The 21,857-nt window shown below is 34.7% G+C and overlaps 2 protein-coding genes across 3 annotated transcripts; both read right to left on the bottom strand.

The window, feature by feature from the left end:
• LOC107611375 lies at positions 1,198-2,451 on the bottom strand. The gene has a single exon (XM_016313311.1). It carries the CDS (start codon positions 2,449-2,451, stop codon positions 1,198-1,200), a length of 1,254 nt encoding a protein of 417 aa, XP_016168797.1.
• Positions 17,197-18,379, bottom strand: LOC107611854 (gibberellin-regulated protein 6). 2 transcript variants are annotated; one of them, XM_016313742.2, is made up of 4 exons: positions 18,217-18,379; positions 17,994-18,035; positions 17,798-17,831; positions 17,197-17,703 (listed from the first exon to the last, which is right to left on the bottom strand). In XM_016313742.2, exons 1-4 carry the CDS (start codon positions 18,292-18,294, stop codon positions 17,522-17,524), a joined length of 336 nt encoding a protein of 111 aa, XP_016169228.1. In that variant the 5' UTR covers positions 18,295-18,379; the 3' UTR covers positions 17,197-17,521. The 2 variants fall into 2 exon arrangements, with proteins under 2 accessions (XP_016169228.1, XP_016169229.1); XM_016313743.2 differs by having other exon boundaries at positions 17,994-18,032; positions 18,217-18,346.

Raw genomic sequence — 21,857 nt, 5'->3', positions numbered from 1 at the left:
GCCCTCTGCAATCGAACCTTCAGGTTGTGCCCTATTACGCACATACTGTTTGAGACAACATAGGTACCTTCGAAAGACAACAACATATAAATTTCTAGATGATAGCTATCCTAATAAAATAGTTCGCGAAAGCTTAAGTTGATCTTTACCTCTCGATTGGGTGCATCCACCGGTAATGCATTGGACCACCAAGACGTACCTCGTCAACTAAATACACCGTTAGATGAACCATGACTGTGAAGAAAGAAAGTGGAAATATCATCTCCATGTGGCATAGAGTATGGACCACATGATCCTGAAGGAGAGGAAGTTGTTGAGGATCTATGAATTTACTGCATATTAGTCGGAAAAAGGTTGATAACTCAGCCAGGACGACAGCCACTGTGGTTGGCAATACGTGTTTTGACGCAATTAGCAATATATGTTCAATCCGAATAACTTGCGATGTTTTAAATCAATGCAGCGAGAGATGTTGCTAGAGTACCCGTCAGGAAATACCACATTCTTGATAGTCCTAAGAAAGACATCCTTCTGTGGATTCGACATGGTAAAGACCGTAGCGGGATACTTTCCACCTTCAAGTGGCCACATATCTTGCCTGATTCCCATCAATTGGAGATCTTTTCGAGTTTTTAGGTGGTCTTTGGATTTACCGCTCTCGTTCAACATGGTGAAAACAATGTTGTCGCATACATTCTTCTCTATGTGCATCACGTCAAGGTTGTGACGTAAATCGTTGTTCTCCCACTATGGCAGATCAAAGAATACACTCCTCTTTTTCCAGAGAGACTCATCTTGCATCACGGTTTGCTGTCCGCGCCTTCTTTTGCCGCCCACCGCTTGCACCTTGCCCTGTGCGATGGGCACACCCTCCAATTGTCTCAGAACATCCCTGCTAGTCAATTTGGTAGGTGGGGATCTATCCTCTACTTTGCCATCAAATCTAATCTGGTCCTATCTATATCTGTGATTGTGATTCAAAAAACGACGATGACCCATATAACACCATTTCTGACTGTAGGTGAGTCGCCTCGTCTCGGCGTCCAAATTGCACGTGGGGCAAGCTCTCCCGCCGTACGTATTTCAGCCGGATAAATTGCCCAAGCCAGGAAGTTCGCTGATAGTCCACATCAACGCAGTACGCATCTTGAATGTTTTCTTCTCACTGGTGTCGTAGGTATCAACACCGGCCCACAACTACTTCAACTCATCGATCAGCGGCTGTAGGTATACATCTATGTCATTGCCAGGCATTTTAGGATCGGGAATAATCATAGAGAGAATAAAGTTGGTCTGTTTCATGCAAATCCATGGGGGCAAGTTGTATGGAATAAGAATCACTGGCCATATTGAGTACTTTGAACTGAGGTTTCCATAAGGATTGAAGCCATCACTGGCCAGGGCTAAGCGAACATTGCGCGGATCGCCAGAAAAGTCAATATATTTCATGTCAAATGCTTTCCAACCCTCGCCGTCTCTAGGATGCCTCAAGGAACCGTCAGAGTTGGTTCGTCTCTTGTGCCACAACATGTCCACAGCTGTCTTGCTTGACATGAATAATCGCTGCAACCGTGGAATCAGAGGAAAATAACGAAAAACTTTCGCCGCCTGAGGTTTACCATTCTTCTTGACAACGGTGTTGATCCTTACTAAAGAATTCTTCCTAGTCTTTTGCTTCCACCTGGATGCTCCACACCGCTTGCATCTAGACAGGTCGTGGTCGGAACCCTGGAATAGCATGCAGTCATTCGGGCATGCATCTATCTTCTTGTACTCAATATCCAGCTTTCTTATGATCCTCTTGGCATCGTGCAAGGTCTTTGGAATCCGTGCATGCTCAAAGGCATCCCCCAATAGCTCTAGAATCAGTCCGAAAGCCTTGTCGCTCACTCTGTACATGCACTTGATATGGTACAGCCTCACCAAGAAAGACAGCTTCGAGAATCTTGAGCATCCCGGATATAACTCCTGCTCGCCGTCCTTAAGCAAGTCTTGAAAGGCACGAGCCTCGTGACTAGGTTTATTAGATAAGTACGGCAACCCATCCGCAATGTCTCCAACATGCCCATCCAATGAGTCTTCATCCTCACTCTGCAGTCCCGTCAAATTGAATGCGTTATGGACCATGGCTTGCATTTGATCTCCTGAATTTATAGTGGTATCTAGTTCTTCCCTACCGCTGGTTCTCTCGTCTATGATCCTTTCACCGTGATGTAACCAAAAGGTATAGTTAGGGGGAAATGGTTTCATCAGAAGATGGTCATATGCATCTTCTCTAGTCTGGAAAAACCAGAACCCACACATAGGGCATGGACAATGTATCATCCCATCGGATGATGCATTGGCAAATGCAAAGTCAAGGAATATATTCAGTCCATCCCTATATTCTACACTACCTCGTCGCTTTGTAATCCAGCTCTTATCAATGTCTAAGTAAATGAAATAGCACATACAAATAGATAATTAGTAAAAAAAGACATAGAACTAAAAAAACTAAATAAAAAATGGGGTATGTGTCAGGTGAACCAATAACAGTCTATCACAATTATGATATGGGAGAGTTTCTTTCGTTGCTCCACATTAGTGTGTTGAGCTTATGTTGATTCAAAAAAAATGATATGGGAGAGTACCATACGTAATAAACTCGACAATATATTACAAGCAAAACCATGTAGGGAGCAACGCAATAACTCAAAACGGAAACAGAAACAAAGTTGATTGCATCCCAGATAACATGAAGAACAGGAAAGGTATTGGGAAGGAGGCTTACTCATGTTTAAAATTCTGTGCTTTCTTAAAAGAATACTGGTAGAAAGAATTGCTGGTTTCAGGTCCAAAAAATGAAAAGATAAAGAAAAGCTACCTTAAAAATTGAAAAAGAAATCAAGAATAACTGTTAAATTTAAAAAATAAATAGGTTAACAAACATAACTAAACAATGATAATGTACAGTGAATAGAATTTTTAAAATATCTCAAAAATGGAAGACAAAACGGTATTAAAAGTTAGAATTAAAAGACAGTTAACAAAAAGGGGTTAAAATAACAATTATACCAGATGGAGGATAGGTTCATAAAATTTAAGGATATATTACTCCTTGTATGCTTATAAGAAGGTCTTATTATAGTTCCCCTGCCATAATTGTCTTCCACCGTGTAAATAGAATAAATGGGTTCAGTGAAAAAGAATAAATTATTAACCCCTGAACTCAATTTCAATATATAAAAAAAAAAATCACTTGTTACAGGTTTTGAGAAATCAATATTGTTCCTTTACTTGGAAAAAAAATGGGCAAACAAGAAAATTTGGTTTTGAGCGATGGTAAGGGAGATGCTATAACATTAATAATTATAGTAATAATGATAAAGAATATAAATAAGTTCTTTTGATATTTTGGCTTCATTTGCATTGTAACAGGAAACTGTATTACCCAAGAAAGAAGTAGAAAGAGGATACTATGGTCAAGCGAAATAAATTGAAGTCAATAAAAATAATGAAACTTTATAAGTAAACACGCAGAGTCCATAATATCTCCATTATTTTTCATACTTGGAAAAATGCCCAAAATCCTATCTTATGTAAACCAAGTTCTCTATCAATAATTAGTATATAAACCAGCCAAGCTAGCTAGCTGCGGAAACTAGTTAAGCACTACTTTCAAGTTTCACATAAATAATAATACAAAGAAAACCTCTATATTTTGTTGCAAAATTTATTGAACATAACAGGTACCAATCAGTCAAACTAAAAATGGAATAAAGACTCATGTATCTATATGTTTGTTAGAACTTAGTAACTCCTCTTGATCTCAACATTTCATTCATTAGTAAGAGTTTTTGGGAATTAGAATGTCACCAAATATACTATATTATCAACTATCCAACAATTACCAAAACTCACATAATATTGCTTATTTCACTTTAATATTACTAATAATAGGCAAAAGATGCAGTGATGAGAAGTTGTCAATGTAGGTAAGTATTGGTTATAACACATTTATAATATTATGGTTACATCAGGCTCAAATCCTTCTTATTATAACCCTTTTCCTAACTAGGAGAATGATCAATTCCACTACTCACATATGCAAAAGATGAATGGATGCAATATTAATAAATCAAATTTATCATAGTGGATTCAAATTTCCAAGCTTAGAGGCAGACCATAGATGTAGGATAGAATGCAAAGAGCACAATGGAGATCATTATGAAAACTGTAGCATTTGTTTGTATTTCCAGTTCTGTACATGCACCTAAAAGGAATGATGACAACCACTTTGCATCTATATATCAGGATTAGTCCAGAACCTTGTAACTAGATTAGTCTATTTAATTTCACACTTTAAAAGCAACATACACAGGGAGGGGGTTCAGTGATGGTTCAAAGGCTAATGGGATTTTCTTTTCTCTCATCCAAAATATTGCTTGATTCAATCCAACTCACACGATTACCCTTCAAGTTCAACTAACTATAGCCGGTTTAAGAAGGCAATATAAATTTGATGATCAATCGTAAGAAAAAGGGGAGGAAAAAAGCAACAATGAACAATCAATTGAGCATCAAAGAATCCGTAAAATTAAATCAATCCAATGGTATCAACATGCTTTTATGTTCACTCAAACCACTCAACTTTGTTTCTCAGCTCCACAATCATCACACAAAGCGAAAAGTACTCTATCTGTCTACACAATAAGAGATTGACTCAAGGGTGAGAGATAGACGATATTAACATGAACCAATCAAGTCTCCACACTGAATATAAAAATTAACAGAGCAATTCATCCTTGATGATCATGGACAGAGGTATTATACTCTAATTTTTGTTATCTTTTGGAAGATAAATTTGCAATCTGCTAATTAATCGTACTGAATAAAATCCCTAACTCGAAATAGCTTCAATTAACCACAATTTATAGAAGATATAGACAAATACATGTTTAGAACTCTGAACCAATAATGAAAACCAGAAGAAAAGCTCAATGTGGAAGAACAAACCAGTGAAAGGGGGAAGCACCGATAGCTAAGATTCGCGCACGGTGGACGACGGTGTCGCGGTTTCATGCACTACCGATGAGATGCTCAACTTCGTCGCCGGTGATAGAACCACGGTTGGCCACTGCGCGATTCGACAGCCAACACGGAAGCGCCGGGTGGAGCAGATGGTACGCGGCTCTGCTTCCGCTCGTGTTTGGCGCGCTACCAAAATCAAGTGACGGGTTTCTACAAAATTGGGGGGAGGGGGTTTCAATTAATGGCAGTAAGGTAAAAGGGAGAATTGAATTAAGGAATTGAAACTCACCTAGCGACAATTCAGGGTGTACTCGCGGGTAGGTTGCGCCAGAGGGAGGTTGGATGCTTTTCGCGCCTCTGCTCGTGCTTTCGTTCGCGCCAAGAGGTTAGGTAAAATCAGGAGGGTTGAAGATATATACACCAAATTCGCAGCGGTTCGGACTGCACGGCCGCTATCCAGGGGCGTTTAGCGGTACCTGCCAGACCGCCGCTGACTTTTGCCGGAATCTTCTCAACTAGCGGCGTTTTTGTTTAGGGCCGCTGTTTTTCTGCCGCTAGGCTCCGCCTCTGCTGTAGTGTATCAAAACTGAACCAACAATCAATCTAGTCAAATTACTGGATCATTGGGTCAGTGGTTCAACCGGTGGGTTATTGGTAGAAACGTTTAATCCGATAATATTTTAACAAATTTTAAATATTAAAAATAAAAATTAAATGATAATAACATTTTATATTATTTAAATTTAATTTAATTAAATTATATGTAAATTATGATATAATCCATACTTTTATATAATACATAAAATAATGAATAAATATAATAAAAAATCTACTAGTGGCACATATAAAATAATATGGTATATATAATTATAAGCATTATATCTATTGAAGATTCACTTGTCACAGTGAGATGGAGGCTAACCTTAGAGAGCCACTTTTTGAAGGGGATTCAAATAGATGCTTCTATAGCGATCCACACCCTGCTAGTCTACATGTGGAGTGCGTGGGTCAAGGAGAAAGTGTGGGACAACTGCCTAAATCGAGTTTGGTTTGCGATAAAACCGTTCGGTTTTTAACTATTTGACCACCGTTGACCAAGTTAATTGCAAGTCCGGTCTTAATAATGAACCGAATCAGATAGGACATCGGTTCACTAGTTTTTCAGTCGAATCGGCCGGTCCGGTCCGATTTTGATAACTATGGCTAAGTCGTTTAGACTTGCATTTTTACGAGTTTAATTTTAGAGTCAAATATTCATCTATTTAAGTCAAATATCCATCTTTTACTCACTCTCAGGTTTCAGGATCGAACCTTAGAGATGCCACTTTTTGAAGGGGATTCAAATAGATGCTCCTACAGTGATCCACACCCTGCTGGTCTACGTGTGGAGCGAGCGGGTCAAGGAGGAAGTGCGGGTCAACCGACTAAACCAACTCCGATTCGCGACAAAATCCCCTGGTTTTCAAGGGTTTGACCACCGTTGACCGAGTTAATTGCAAGTCCGATCTTAATAATGAACCAAACTAGATAGGACATTGGTTCACTGGTTTTTTGGTTGGACCGACCGACCAGTTCAGTTCTGATAACTATGGCTAAGTCGTTTAGACTTGTATTTTTACAAGTTTGATTTTAGAGTCAAATATCCATCTATTTAAGTCAAGTAAACGAGCTAGTTCGACAGATTTGGCTCATTTTAACGATCCTAATTAATTCAACAGCTAGCTCAAATTAATCTTTATTAAATGAATTCTAAAATGATTCTAATTAATAATAATCATATACAAATAAATCTTTATATATAATAATTTAATTATCTTATCTATTATATATTTTTCTAGTATATTTTGTGATTGAAAATATCAACATTATGCTCCTATTTTCTAAAAATATTGAATTTTTAAACTTTTCTTTAAAATATATTAATTTAAAACTTCAATTCAAATTAAAAACAAAATTTCCATTAAAAATAATGATAAATTTGTGATCTAATAGGAGAAAAAATATTTTTTAAGAAAAACCTTTTGATTTTAGTTGTTTGTAACATTTTTTAGAATTGACATCTTGCTAGAATATTGTAAATTATTAGTTATTAAAAATTAGCTAGCTAATTATTAGTCACGACTTTGGGACTTTAATTATTCTCTCATTTAAAATAACTTTATATTAGTGACAAAATTATGACAAATTACATTAGCGTGCTTGGCATTTCCATTAATTTTCCATGGATTTATATAAAGGTTAGCGATTAGTATCAATATGAAATAAGGACAGAATAAGGACTAACATTTTTTCTCACAAATTAGTAGCAACATAAAATAAGCGAGGAAAGTCAAACAGTTGTTAATCGGTCGCTAATTCCTCACTAAATAAGCTTTTAATTAGTGACTCAATTGCGACCAGTTACTTCTAAAATTTTCTCGGTTAGCTTTGGAGTTGTTAAAACTATGCGACAAATTTCCAACAAGATTAGCGAGTATTTCGCTACAAAATAGGTAGGATATAGCTTTTGCTTAGTGACAAGATTGCAGTTGCCAAATCACTCGCTAAATTAAAATTGCGACAACTTAGCGACACATGTATTTCGCTCGCTAATCAGTGACTTGAAATCAGCGAACAAAGGGTGTCAGTTGTTAAACGGTTGCAAATTTATCACTACTTAGGTACTAGGCACTCAATATTCGTATTTTCACTTTAGCGACTAATTAGCAAGGAACACTTTCCTAGCTGAATGATTTATCCGTTGCGACGAGTTAGCGACGACTGTTTTCTGTCGCTACCCTAATTTTGAATTTTTACAATATTATGCGACAAATTAGCGAGAAACTAGTTACTCGCTAAAAATAAAAACTTTAGTGACAAATTAGCTAGGAATTTTTCCATCGCAAAATGCATTTCAAGTCTTTGTGACGGATTAGCTAGTAATATTGTTCCTCACTAATTAGCCTTTTTGCACAAAGTTTATTTAGCGACGAACTAGTGTGTGAACTGTTTCTCACTAATTGTATATCAAACACTTGCGACGGAATATTGATAATAATATCCCTTGCTACTTTACTTTTATTCGATTGAACCCCTAAGTGACTGATTTGCTAGAACATTGTCAGTCGCTAATTAATTTGTGACAAATTAGAGAGGAAATTTTCTCCGCTCTTTTTTTAGCTACAAAAGTCAATTTGTGAGAAACAAAACTTACTCGTGAATCTCTCGCTAATCACTCGCTTTTATCAAGTTCGGATATTTTGTGACCGCTCATTAATTTTGTCGTTAGTGCGTCACTAATTTCTCGCAAGTTAGTGACGAATTAGTGACAAAAAATATTTTTCGCAAAAATTCGCCGCTAATTTGTCAAATTCTTGTAGTGTTTTCCACAACTCAAGTGAGCTAAACCCGAAAGCTAAGTCGAACCTAAACACCGAAATTAAACAATTTTTAACATAATTGTTCATAAATTTCGAAATTGGGAAGGAAGAAACTGAGGAAGAAAACATGACTTTCTTACCTTACAACATACTGGGCTTTGTAGAGCTCAAAGCCACGGACGCGTAGCTGCAAACAGTGTGGCGATCGGAGCTCTGGATTGAGAGTTGTGGTGAATTGAAATTGGAGCAAGGGTTTGCTCTCCCTTCTCCCCCTTTCCTTGTGTTTTCAGTGTGTGTGTGTATGAATGAGGAAGAGAAGTGGCTGATGCCAGTTCATTTAGTGGGTTGGGTAGGGCCTTGAGCCCAATTCGGGCCCGGTTCAACCGGTTTGGCTAAAATCTTTGAAATTAGTGTCAAAATTCTTATTTTAATTAGCTCTATCTCATAAAATTATCAAATTTATATTTCTATTTTTTTTAAATAATAATTAATTTATGGATTAATTATCTACTAATTTTGTGGATTTTACAGCTACTTTCTCATTCTCTCAACGACCCTCAAAATTTTATTAGAGTATTGATAAAGTAGGTGTAAGAAAACACTTAAAAATTTGGACTTGAACCTCACACTGGAGAGAAAATAATCCAAAATCAGTCCCTTCCATTTTCTTTTTAATTTTAACCATTTGATCAGCATGGAATTAAAGTTTTTCATGAAGTTAATTGTTTGCATTTGATAATAGTACATGGATCACAAAGTTGTAGTGTTTAGTCTCACTAATATCTAATCCTTCTCTTTTTCAACATACTTCAAGATTTTTCAAAACATCCTCAAAACACTCTTATGAATTCAAAAAATCACCAAGGGAATAAGTCTTGACTCCTCTGCTATAGAAGTGGTAGTTATAAATGAAGCATTGATGAATGTTAGTTTTATGAATTAGTTTGAAGTTGATTTTGTGTATTATGGTCTTAAATATTGTAATAAAAATAGTAAGGATAATTTTGATGAAGAAGTAGTTTTGATGAATGGTTTGAGAAAATTGATAGTTATTATTGATGGGTTAAAAAGTGAGTACAAAGACTAGTGAGACTTGATGTGTTTATTAGTTGATTACGATGAGCATTACAATACCTATTTATAGGCCTTATAAGTGAGTACATCATAATCTCTAGATAGGTCTAGGTCCTAGATATTAACTTAGATATATCTTAGATTTTTTTTAGATATTATCCTAGATATTTCTAGCCCTTGAATTATTTATTTAATTTTTAGACTTCTCCATCATAATATCTAGATATTTGCTTTTAACAAATAAGATCATGAGAATTCTAAAGAATTTCACAAATATGTAGCATAATCAATACTCCTCTTTGATATATATTTGTGTAACTCCAAGCATCTCATAAAATAGTTTGAACTTTGATCTTAGTAGTGCCTTAGTGAAGATATCAGCCACTTGATCATCTATATGTTGCAATACTTGATCATTATCTTTTCCTCTAACATAGCTTCTCGTATACAATAATACTTGATCACTATATGCTTGATCCTACTATGATGGACCGGTTTCTTTGCCATTGCTATTGTTGATTTATTGCCGCACAACATAGTTGTTAGGTCTTCTTGTTGCCCTCCTATGTCTTCGAATATTTTCCTTAACCATATTGCTTAGCTGGTAGCATTTGAGGCTATAACATACTTGGCTTCATAAGATGATTGAGTCACAATTTCTTATTTTTTTGATGCCCAAAAGAATACTCCAGATCCTACTGTAATTGTGTATTTAGAAGTGCTTTTCATGTCATCAATTGATCCCACCCAATTAGTACAGTATATCCAAGTAGTTTTGTATCTTCACTAAATTTATAGTGAATGCCATATCCTTTTGTGCCTTATAGATACCTTAAGATTCTTCTTGTACCTCCATAGTGCTTCTCACTTAGTTTTTGCATGAATCTTAATAGTAGACTTGTTTCATATATGATGTCAGGTCTTGTGGTAGTTAGATAAAGAAGGCTTCTAATGAAAATTTTGTATTGTAAAGTATCTGCATCTCCAGGTCTATCTTTTTTTGCAATTTCTTATTATGGACTAGAGATGTTGACACTATCTTGCAATTACTCATCTTGAATCTTTCCAATAAATTTTGAGTGTATTTAGTTTGCGAGATAAAAATTTCGTCTTTATTTTGGTTTTTCTCAATGCTAAAAAAATACTACATCAATCCTAAGTTAGTCATCTCAAATGCCTGCTTCATTTCTTTATTTTTGTGTAAATAAGATCGTCCATGTACAAAAAAACTGAGAGTGTTTGAATTACCTTGCGTCTTGATGTAAAGTGTAGGCTCACTTTTACTTTTCCTGAATTTATGATCAATGAAAATATTTGTTAATTCAACTTTACCATGGTCGCGGAGCTTGCTTGAGTCCATAGAGTGCTTTCTTTAACCTTAGCACCTTGTCTTTATGTCTTTCTATAACGAACCTTTGTGGTTGATCAATATATACTTCTTCAACCAGTTTTCTATTTAGAAAGGTAGATTTTGACATCCAGTTGATAGATCTTCCATTGCTTTTGTGCAGCTAGTGCAATGAGTGCCCTTATTGTATCTAGGTGAGCTACAGATGCAAATGTCTCTGTGTAATCTATCCTAAAAATTTAGGAATTCATGCATTTGCTTTAGCTATGAGTCTTGTCTTATTCTTCTGAATGGATCGTTTGAGATTGAACTTAGTCTTGTACACCTATTTGACTCCAATGATATCTTTATTTGAAGGGCGATTTATCAGCTCCCATGTGTTGTTCTTCCCGATTATCTTGATTTTTTCTTCCATCATATTTCTTCATTCTTTTGGCTTTTCTGCTTCTTTAAAGCATGTAGGCTTGATCTTGACAAAATTGCATGTTTCATATACATCTTATAGAGGTTTAGTTTTTCTTGTAGGCTCAATGCTTCTTTTCTCGATTTTTTTATCTTCCCAGTCCTATGATGCATCTTCAGCGAACTCCACTTTTCAAAAGAATATGAGTTTTTTTGTTTTCAATACACATGATATCCTTTTGATTGTCTACTATTTCCAAAGAAGATTCATTTTTCTATCTTCTCATCGAACTTGCTTCTTTTCTGTGTAGGGATGTGGACATAGCATATGCATCCAAAGACTCTTAGATGTTTTGTCGAAGGTTTTTGTCCACTTCATGCTTCAATTGGAGTTTTATTTTTTACTAACTTAGTGGAACAACGATTTAGTAGGTATACTTCTGTGTATGTAGCTTTTGCCTAAAAGATGTTTGGTAGATTTTTCTCCTTAAGCATCGAGCATGCCATCTCTATCACAGTTATGTTTTTTCTCTCAAATACTTCATTTTGCTTAGGAGCATATCCAACTATGAGTTGATGCTCGATGATTTCTTCTTTACATAATTTATTAAATTCCTTTGAAGTGTATTCAGTTCTTCTGTCGCTACAAAGTACCTTGATGCTATAACCACTTTGCTTCTCCACATATTGCTTGAAATTCTTGAAGATGCCAAAAACCTATGATCTTTTTATGTAGAAAATATACCCACGTCATCCTGGTATAAATATCAATGAAGAGAATGAAGTACCTATTGTTACTAATTGACAGTATCTTCATCGGCTCACAAACATTAGTGTGAACTAATTTAAGCATCTTCTTGGCTCGCCAAACTCTTCCAGAAGAAAATGGTTGATGATATTGTTTGCTAAGTAAGCATCCTTTACAAGGTTGCTTAATCTCTGTGATGCTTGGTAGATCTCTCATTAGTTATTATTATTATTTTTTTTGTGTAGTAGTTCTAATCCATGAAAGTAAAAATGACCAAATCTTCGATATGCCAGCCATAAATTATCTTTTTGTGCCTTTAATGCAGTTTCTATGATATAACTCCATTTTAGTAGAAAGCTTATGTTTTTTATTTTTACCATTGCTAGAAGTCTTTTAGTTTTTCTTTCACTTATGGTGCATAAGTTTCTTCAAAGTGTAGTATGTAGTCTTTTTCCATCATTTGGCCAATACTGCAGATTCTGTGTAAGTTTAAGAACAAACAAAATATCATGGATATTTTTAGTTCCTATCTTGGTGTGCACGGTGATTCTACCTTTGCCATTTGCCTGCACGATCATTCTGTCTCCAAGTTTCATGCCAAATCAACTAGATTTATTGATATCATTAAATAGGCTTTGATCACCTGTCATGTGATTACTATAACCACTGTTGAGACACTATATGTCGTCTTTCTTTCGCAATCTTCTTGTGATAATTAGGGGTGTTCATGGTTCAGTTTTTTCATAAACTGAACTGAAACTGCACTAAACCATTTTAAATGGTTTAAAAACTGAACCAAACTACTTTGTCAAATAAGAAACTGATTTTAAACCAGTTTATAATACAGTGCACCAGTTTAAACCAGTTCATAAAAATAAAACCAGTTTTAATAGAAAAAACCAATTTAAACTGGTTTATAGGTTAAAACTAGTTTTAACTTTTAACATATATAAAATTAGTTTTTACATTTTCTCTCTCCCCCTCCCTCTCTCCTTCTCTCCCTCTCTCCCTATCTCCCCCCCTTTCTCTCATTTTTTTTTCCCCTATCCATCTTCCTCTCTCTCCCTCTTCTCCTTTCCTCTCCCCCTCCTCTCTCTCTTTCTCTCCTTCTCTCTCTCTCTATCTCTCTCTCTTTCTCTCTTTTAACATATATAAAATTATATTTTTCATTCTCTTTCTTACCCCCTCTCTCTCTCCCTTCCTCTCTCTCTCTCATTCTCTCCCTCCTCTCTCTCTTTCTCCCTTCTCTCCCTTTTTCTCTTTTCTTCCCCTCTTTCTCTCTTTCTCGTCTTCTCCCCCTCTCTCTCCCTCCTTTCTCTCTCTCTCTCTCTCATTCTCTTCCTTTCTCTCTCTCCTTTCCCTCTCACTCTTCCTCTTCTCTCTCTCCCCCCTCTTTCTCCCCTTCCCCTCTCTTTGTCTTCCTCTCTTTCTCTTCCCCTTTTCCTTTTCTCTCTCTTCCCCTCTCTCTTCTTATCTTCCTCTCTCTTCCCCTCCACTCTCTCTCCCTTGCCCCTCTTTCTCTCCCTCCCCTTTCTTTCTCTCTCCTTTTTCTCCCTCTATCCCTTTCTCTCACTCTCTCCCATATCCCTCTTCCTCTCTATCTCTCTCTCACTCCCTCTCTCTCCTTCCCTCTTCCCCTCCTCTATCTCTCTTCCTCTCTCTTTCTCTCTGTCTCTCTCACTTTCTCTCCCTCTTTTTCTTCCTCTCTCTCTCTTGCGCTCTTTCTCCCCCTCCCTTCTCTCTCTTTCTCTCTCCTCCTCCTCCTCCTCTCTCTTTTTTTCTATCTCTCCTTCTTTTTTCTTTTTTCTCTCCCTCTTTCTCTCTCTTGTTTTGGAGAAAAGAAAGGAGAAGAGAGAGAAGATGGATATAGAGTGAGAGAAGGTTGAGGGAGAAAGAGAAAAGAGAGAAAGGAGGGGAAACATAGGAGAAAGAGAGAGAGGAGAGAGAAAAAAGAGAGAGAAAAGGAGAGAAAAAGAAGGGGAGAGAGAAATAGGAGAGAGAATGAGTAAAAAGGGAAAAAGAGAGAGAAAGAGGAAGAGAGAAGGAAGGGAGAGAGAGAGGGGGAGAGGAGTGAGAGAAACAAAAGGGGAGAGAGAGATAGAGGGAGAGAGAGAGAGAGGGAAGGGAGGGGAAGCGAGGGAGAGGGGAGAAAAAAAGAGAGGGAGAGAGAGTGAGAGGAAAAGGAGAGAGAGAGAGAAGATGGGAAGAAAGAGAAGAAGGAGAGGGAGAGAGAGAGAGAGAGGAAGAAAGAGAGAGGAGAGTGAGAGGAAGAAGAGGAGAGAGAGAAATAAAAGGGGAGAGAGAGAAAAGGGAGAGAGAGAAAGAGAGAGAGAGAGAGAGAGAGAGAGAAGGGAGGAGAGAGAGGGGGAGAGAGAGAGACGAAGAGAGATGGGAGGGGGAGAGAGAGAGGAGGGAGAGGAGAGAGAGAAGGAAAGGGGAAGAGAGAGGGAAATGAGGGAGAGAGAGAGAAGAGGGAGAGAGAGAGAGAGAGAGAGAAAGAGAGACGAAAAGGGAGAGGGAGAGAGAGAGAGAGAGGGAAAGGAGAGAGAAGTGGGAGAGAGAGAGTGAAGGGAGAGAGAGAAAGAGTATGTAAAAACTAATTTTAAAGTATAAATAAAACCAGTTTTAATTTAGTTTAAAACTAAACTGAACCATAAAAACTGGTTTTTAATAAACTGGTTTTCATAAAAACTATGGTTTCAGTTTAGTTTCAATTCAATTCAGTGAAACCAGTTTTTTTGCAAACCCCTAGTGATAATGCATAGAACAAACATTCTTCTCCTTCCTTTTCTTCAAAGAAATTTGTGCGATGATTGATCTTCATCCTGCAGTCTTTCTCCATATGTCCGAACCTTTTGCAATTGGGACATTATGGTTTTTCAGGATGCCAATAATCTTTCTCTAGGTGGTTGGATTTCTTGCATATGCCACATGGAAAATATTATTTTCTATTTTCAGTTTTATTTTCTATTTTCCTATATATGTCTGTCTTTTCAAAATTTTAGTTGTCTTTTTCCTCCTCTTCTTTTATTTAGATTCTGAGACTTTATATTGAACTTATACTGAAGTGCATTTTCTATTAAATCTTCATTGTCTCGACTTGCATGCTTGTTTAAAAGAGTGTAATGAGTTTATTAACTCTATTATTATTATCTTTGATAAATCCTTAGTATCTTTAATTGTAGAAAATTTAGGATCAAATTTGGATGATAAATTAATGAGTATTTTTTCCATTAACCTTTTATCGGACAAGTTCTCTCCATAAACTTTTATTTCAGTTACTAAACTCATTAATCTTGTATAGTAACCATTTATTTTCTCAGAATATGTCATTTTCATATTTGCATATTACTTTCTTAGAGATTAGAAGAGGATTGTGTGTATCTTTATGTCGCCTTTGAACTTTTGCTCAAATTTTTTTCACACTTTCTTAGTTAACAATATTCTTCTTATCCTTGAGAGAATTGTCTTTATCATGACTTGTTGAAGGAAGCATAGAGAAATATAATTTCTTTATTTCTCTTCTTTCAATTTCTTTTTTCTACAGCAAAAAGTGTTTTGCTTGATTATCTAGTATGGTGAATCCTTCGTGAACAACATCCATATGTCTTGTGCTTGTAGAAAGATTTTTATAATTTTATTTGAGAATACCATCTTTATAATTGTCTTCTGACAATATGAGCACGAGAATATTTATAGTTGGAATAGTCATGGTTATGAAAAATTTGTTTGGGTGGAATATAATATGATAAATATGTATAGTTGATAGATTAAGAAGAAAGATTCTACCCCAATAGATGACCAAATATAGCTCTAATGCTAATGGCACTGTTAGCTTTATGAATTAGTTTAAAATTGGTTTTGTGTACTATGAACTTGAATGTTGTTGCAAGAATAGTAAAGATAGTTTTGATGAAGAAGTAATTTTAAAAATAATGGTTTGAGAAAATTGATAGTTATAATATTGATGGATTGATAAGACAGTACAAAGGCTGATGAGACGTTATGTGTTTATTAGTTGATTATAATAAGTATTACAATAGCCTATTTATAGACCTCATAAATTAGTTATAGGTCCTAGAAATTAACTTAGATATATTTTAGATTTTTTTAGATATTATTCTAGATATTTCTAGCACTTGAATTATTTATTTAATTTTTAGACTTCTTCATCATAAAATCTATATAGTTATTATAATATCTAACTATTTATTTTTATTAAATAAAAAATTTCACAAATATTTAGCATAATCAATAGTAAGTAATATAGCCCAAATTTTTATATTTTTGTACAACCATTTACCAAATACAACTTCTTTTGTATTGATGGCTAAAACCAAAAAAAAAAAAGAAAAATTCTTTTGCGTTCGCTAAAAAAATTTAAGGACAAAAAACTCCAAAAGTTGAAGGTTATGGCTTATGTTTTAATTGATTTATCCCTTGTTATCTTGAAAGACTGATACTTTAAGATAAAAAGAAATAGAAAAACTGATATTTCAATTTGGTTCTCAAAGTGACAATTTGTAAACATCAAAATAATTAGAAGTTTAGAACTCAAAAGTTGAGACCAAAAGAAATAAATAATCAGAAGTTAATATTTGTTGTTGAGATCAAAACGATTTTATAATTTGGGAATTTCATTTTAAGGACTAAGTTAATTTTCAAATGATGTTTTGCTCATTTGTGTAAGCTTCTAGTTAAACATTTTGTAGTTGACGAATATTTAATATTTAATATAGAATAAAGTAAGAATTAGTTTTCTAAAAATTCGACTATAAACTAATTAATTCTTTAAGAAGATCTAGAGTTGTCTATGTGTTGTATTATCTACAATGATATATTTCATTATTATCACATGAGCATATGGAAATTATGTTATTTTAGAGAATAAATTATTGGTCATCTTCTGAGTTTTTAGTTGTAACTCTCATAAGTTACTCTATATTTACTAGGAAATTTAATAAATCAGGTAAAATTTCGTTTTAAAAATTGTTATCTCTATAATTCTATAACAATATTCCATAAATAAACTTAATAAATAATACGCATAAAAGTTGAATTTTATACGATAAAATGACAAAAATTCTAAAATTCTAAGAACCTAATTATTACTTTATTTTTTAATATATTATAAACCTTGCTCACCAATCTAGAAGGTTGTGCAATATGGTACTACTTTCTGAGAGAGATGCCAGATCCTATACGCATAACTAGTATTGGGAAGTAGTGAAGAAAAAATAAATAAAATGAAGGACTGATCTACAAATCCCTTAAACCACAGGAGATGTCTCATAATTCGTGATATCAAAACTAAAATTAACATATGCACAGTACTCCATTTAACACAAGAACCGGACAATGACAAGGAGGATTATTGATTAGATGAGATCAAGGAGCGGGGTCCCAATCCCACAAATTAGAAAGGCCTCAGCTATGAAGCATGAAATGAATCATATCACAGCAAATGAGCATATAGTCCTAATAATTCCACTTCTTTCTTGGTACAGTTTAATGCAAGCCAAGCAATAAGTATAAAGTAAAATTATATAGCTGCAGGTGCAGGTGACATAGTTTCAACTTTCAAGGGCACTTGGGTCCTCCACGCTTGGTCTTCCAGTTGTTGTAGCAGGGGCAGACAGCCTTGTTGCCATAGTAGCCAGGAGGAACACAAAGGCACTTAGCACAACATTTTTGGCAGAAGAACATGCATGGCTTGTGGTACTGTGTCTGCCCACATCTTCTAGCACATTGAGATGGGCACTCTGATGATGATCCAATCAAATTCACAAACAATCAAACAACCATTAATTACCATTATTACTTAAAGCAAAATATATTAATTAGATTGTAACTCACGGTAGCTCTTCAGACTTCCGGGACCATAACTACCCTGTAAATTAAATCAATTATTAAAATATATATGACGATATTTGCAGCATTCTTTATTGATCTTGCCATTAAGTTACTAGAAAAGCATTAAATATGTTTTAAGAGCTTCCAAATCAAATGTTTGGATAAAAAGAACAACAAAAAAGAGAAGAGATATACTCACACTGTCCAAGTGATACTGAGCAGCCTCTTTTGCCATAACCTGCTGAGATATGAATTGGAGATTTAAAGCAAAATGTTATATACTTGAATTGCATAGTACAAAATAATAGCTACTGGCTAGAGATCATATATATAACGACTTGATAACATGATATATATATATATGCATTTTCACGGGAGTTATGTTAGGATGGTATAGGGACTAATAAGTAATAACTTATAACCTGAGCTGAGATCGCGGAAATGGCAATGAGTAGTGCCAGAAGCAGAAGAGAGACAAGCTTAGCCTTGGCCATGGCCATTGCACAAGATTGTATCTAGGAAGCTAACAATTAATAATAAGATGAGGGGTCCTCTAGTTTTAAGAGGCATCAATGGGTTTGGTGCGTTTGGTTTGGTTCAGACCAAGGTTTTAAAAATCGAACCGATGATTAAACTTTTTAGTTATTAGTTTATTTGTTTAACTGATTTAATTACGGTTTAATTGAAATAATCGTTTTATATTAAAATAATAAATAAAATATAAATAAATACACTAAAATATAATTATAGTTTAATATGAACCATTAAATGTCATCCAAAATAAAAATATTGAGCTAATATTAAATTTGGTCTCTAAACTTGTATACAAGCCTTAATTTAGTCTTTGAAGTTTTAATTGTTTTTCTTCGGTCCCCAAACTATGCAACCGTGACTCACATTAGTCCTTCAAACAATTTATGGCATAAAAATGTTAATGAAGTGCTAACATGGATAACCAAATGCCATATTGGAACTTGTAAAACAACGTCGTGTTGGTTTTGGCGCTCAAATAGCCCAAAAATGACACCGGATCACTTGCTTTTGGAGGAAAAGTTTCAATAAATACCACTAACGATATATTTTTTTTTTTTTGCTATTTGAGTGCCAAAACAAAAATAACGTCGTTTTACAGAGTCCAACGTGGCATCCGACTTCTATGTCAGTATTCTGTTAATGTTTGTGCGTCGAAAATGATCCCGAGGACTAACATAAGTCACATTCACAAAGTTTGAGGACTAAATATAGGCAATTGAAACTTTAGAGACTAAATTGAGTCTTGCGTACATGTTAAGGGACCAAATTAAATATTATCTCAAAAATATTACATCAACTAAAATATTATAATCTCATCCAAATACAAATTTAATAGTCAAATAACAAAAGAAATATCTAAATATCAAATTCCAACATTAAAATTTGTCATCGAAATATCAAAATATCAAAATTTTAATATAAATTTAGTTTAAATTAAATGAAAAAAATACATTATTATATGATATTTATTAGTTTAATAATATCTTAATTCCTAATTTTTTTTTCTTAAAACAAATATGTTTTAGTAAATAAATATATTTTTAGAAGTAAATAAATATTGAAAGAAAGTTTGATGAAGGCAAAAAAAAGAAAAAAGAAAAAAAGAAACACCCCAAATGCGGCACAATAGCAACAGTTCGACAAAGAGAAAAAATCATAATCTGATGAGGCAAAATTGATACACTCAAAAATTGGCAAGTGTACTAAATCGCATCAACTAATACCATAGTGAGTAGATATCGTTCCCACGAGAATTAACAGATTGAATAAAAAAATGTCTAATTGAATCTCTAATAAGATCAATCAAACCTTGGCAAGAGGATTGTGAATCTTGAAGTAGAGCAAACAACAGTAAAGAGAGAATTGTTTGGACCGAAAAGAGGTTTAGAGATCTATGAAGGTAATCAAAGAATGGGAATGAGAATATAATGTTAAAGGCTTTGGAAATGTTAAATTCTTAGAAAAAGCAATGCTTATGTTTTTCTACTTTGATTCGTGTAGAAATCTTTTCACAGCAAATCATTTATACTCAAATTCCAATTCTTTGATAATTTAATTTCTCTTAACTTAATTAATCGCTAGAATCGACTAACTAAGAGAAGAGGTAAAGAACGGTTTTCGATTTTAAGCCACATAATATTCAAACATTATCCCTAGCTGGATTAAATATCACACATTTAAAGACTAGTTCTAAATAATTGAAGATTATGAGATGAGTTTCAAGCTAATTCCGATATTAAATTTCATAAAGTAATAATAGAATCCAAAACAGAATTAGAATATTTTCTAATACTTCTAACCATTAATGATGAAGAACGAAATTCAATCTTGAAAATGTAGAAAAGTATGAATCAAAATAAAGAAAAAATACTTGCATTACTAATCCGTAAAATAAAATAGAGCTCGTAATATTTAACAAGAGAGGTTTAGTTACTCATGATAGAAAAAAATAGCCTAAAACTAATGAGGTGCTGGATGGCACTAGTGACTATTCACTGATTAGAGATCAAAGATAATTCTTATGAATTGTGTTCACTTATTTATAATCTAACTTCCTAACTATTTGAAATTCAAAAACTAATCTTATTTTCCAAAGAAAAAGATAACAACTTATTCAAATTCTAATCTAATCTAAATCCTAACAACTAAATTCTATCTTTCTAGAAGAAGTTGTTGCTAACTAATCGTTTAAATCTTGAATCTTGAATTGAATTCAGAGCTTCATGGGAGTTGACTTGGTATTTGGCGCTAGGCTCCTCATTTGGGCACTAGGCTTGAAAACATTGGTGCTGGGCTTGATAAATTTTGAACCACTGGAAGTGAAAATTGTACTTGGAGCTGGGCTCCGAATCTTGGCGCTAGGCGCCCAGTACTTAAGAATTTGGTAGGGTTGGGCACCAGTCCACTTTGCCTTCTCCCAAGCACGAAGGTGCTGGGCTTGAGGATACTGAGCTAGCACTACTTCCTTGGAGTTGGGCGCCCATCTTGGAGCAAGGGCATTGGACGCCAGTCCTTGAAGCTGGGCTTTGGATTTTGGGCACCCAGCTTATAGTTTAGGTGTTGGGCTTGGCCTCCTTAAGCTTGGTGCCAGCTTCTCTTGAAGTACACTTGTGTTTTCTTCTAAATTTTATCCTGATTTGCTTAATTATATCCTGAAAATAAAATCATTCTAACACAACTCCAAACATATGATTAATCATTAAAACTTCTCTAAAAACATAAGAATTTTGATTTAAATCTAAGAAAACCAATAAAAAAGAAACCTAAAAACAACTAAAGATACCTAGGCATCACAACACCAAACTTAAAACTTTGCTTGTCCTCAAACAAAAAAGAAAAGTAAACAGAGCTTATCTTAATGAAAATAATTGAAGAGTTTATAAATTCAAGTCCAAATCAAAGTAGGGTTTGCAATGAGCTCTCTAATTATAAACAGACTTCTCTTATCTTAATGAATCTTGCATACTTAGGAATCAAGAATATTCAAAAACTCAAATTCAAATTGTATTATGAGAATTCTTTTAGACTTGTATAATCCTTGAAGCAGTTTACTTTTCAATTCAACCGAGGGAAAGATGTTGAGGTTCTTGACTCTAAGTGTTTTGTCTTATGACAGCTCTTATCAGATTTTCAATCGATAATCCCGAGCTAGTTGGCCTAAGTTATCGGGTGATAAAACGTCCCTCGGATCTAATTACCCAAGTCTCTCCCTGACACAGTCACACCACAAGAACATAACTAGAAATTTGTTCATTCAGACATCGATGCCCAGAGCTTATTTAGACCCTAAATATTTTGTTTCAAGGCAACTCTTTAATGTGGACTTTAAATCGATAATCCCAAGCTAGTTGACCCAAGTTATCGGGTGATAAGGCACCCTTCGAATTTAATTGCCTAAGTCTCTCCTTAAAACACAAATATCACAGGAACATAACTAGGCTCCAATCATTGGTGCTTAGAGCCTTGCAACTTTGGGTTTTTCGATCTTTTCATACTTTTTTTTTCAAGTCACTGCTTCAAGGTCTTGGAT

This window comes from Arachis ipaensis, chromosome B08 (genome assembly GCF_000816755.2).
Source record: "Arachis ipaensis cultivar K30076 chromosome B08, Araip1.1, whole genome shotgun sequence".
Taxonomy (NCBI): domain Eukaryota; kingdom Viridiplantae; phylum Streptophyta; class Magnoliopsida; order Fabales; family Fabaceae; genus Arachis; species Arachis ipaensis.
Note: the sequence above shows the minus strand (reverse complement) of the source record. Positions and strands in the feature narration are given on the sequence as shown.

Coding starts and splice junctions, on each gene's coding strand:
- LOC107611375 (XM_016313311.1), bottom strand. CDS start 2,451: ATGTGCTATTTCATTTACTTAGACATTGATAAGAGCTGGATTACAAAG.
- LOC107611854 (XM_016313742.2), bottom strand. CDS start 18,294: ATGGCCATGGCCAAGGCTAAGCTTGTCTCTCTTCTGCTTCTGGCACTA. Junction 18,036..18,216: donor TTTCCGCGATCTCAGCTCAG/GTTATAAGTTAT, acceptor TTCATATCTCAG/CAGGTTATGGCAAAAGAGGC. Junction 17,832..17,993: donor CTCAGTATCACTTGGACAGT/GTGAGTATATCT, acceptor TTTAATTTACAG/GGTAGTTATGGTCCCGGAAG.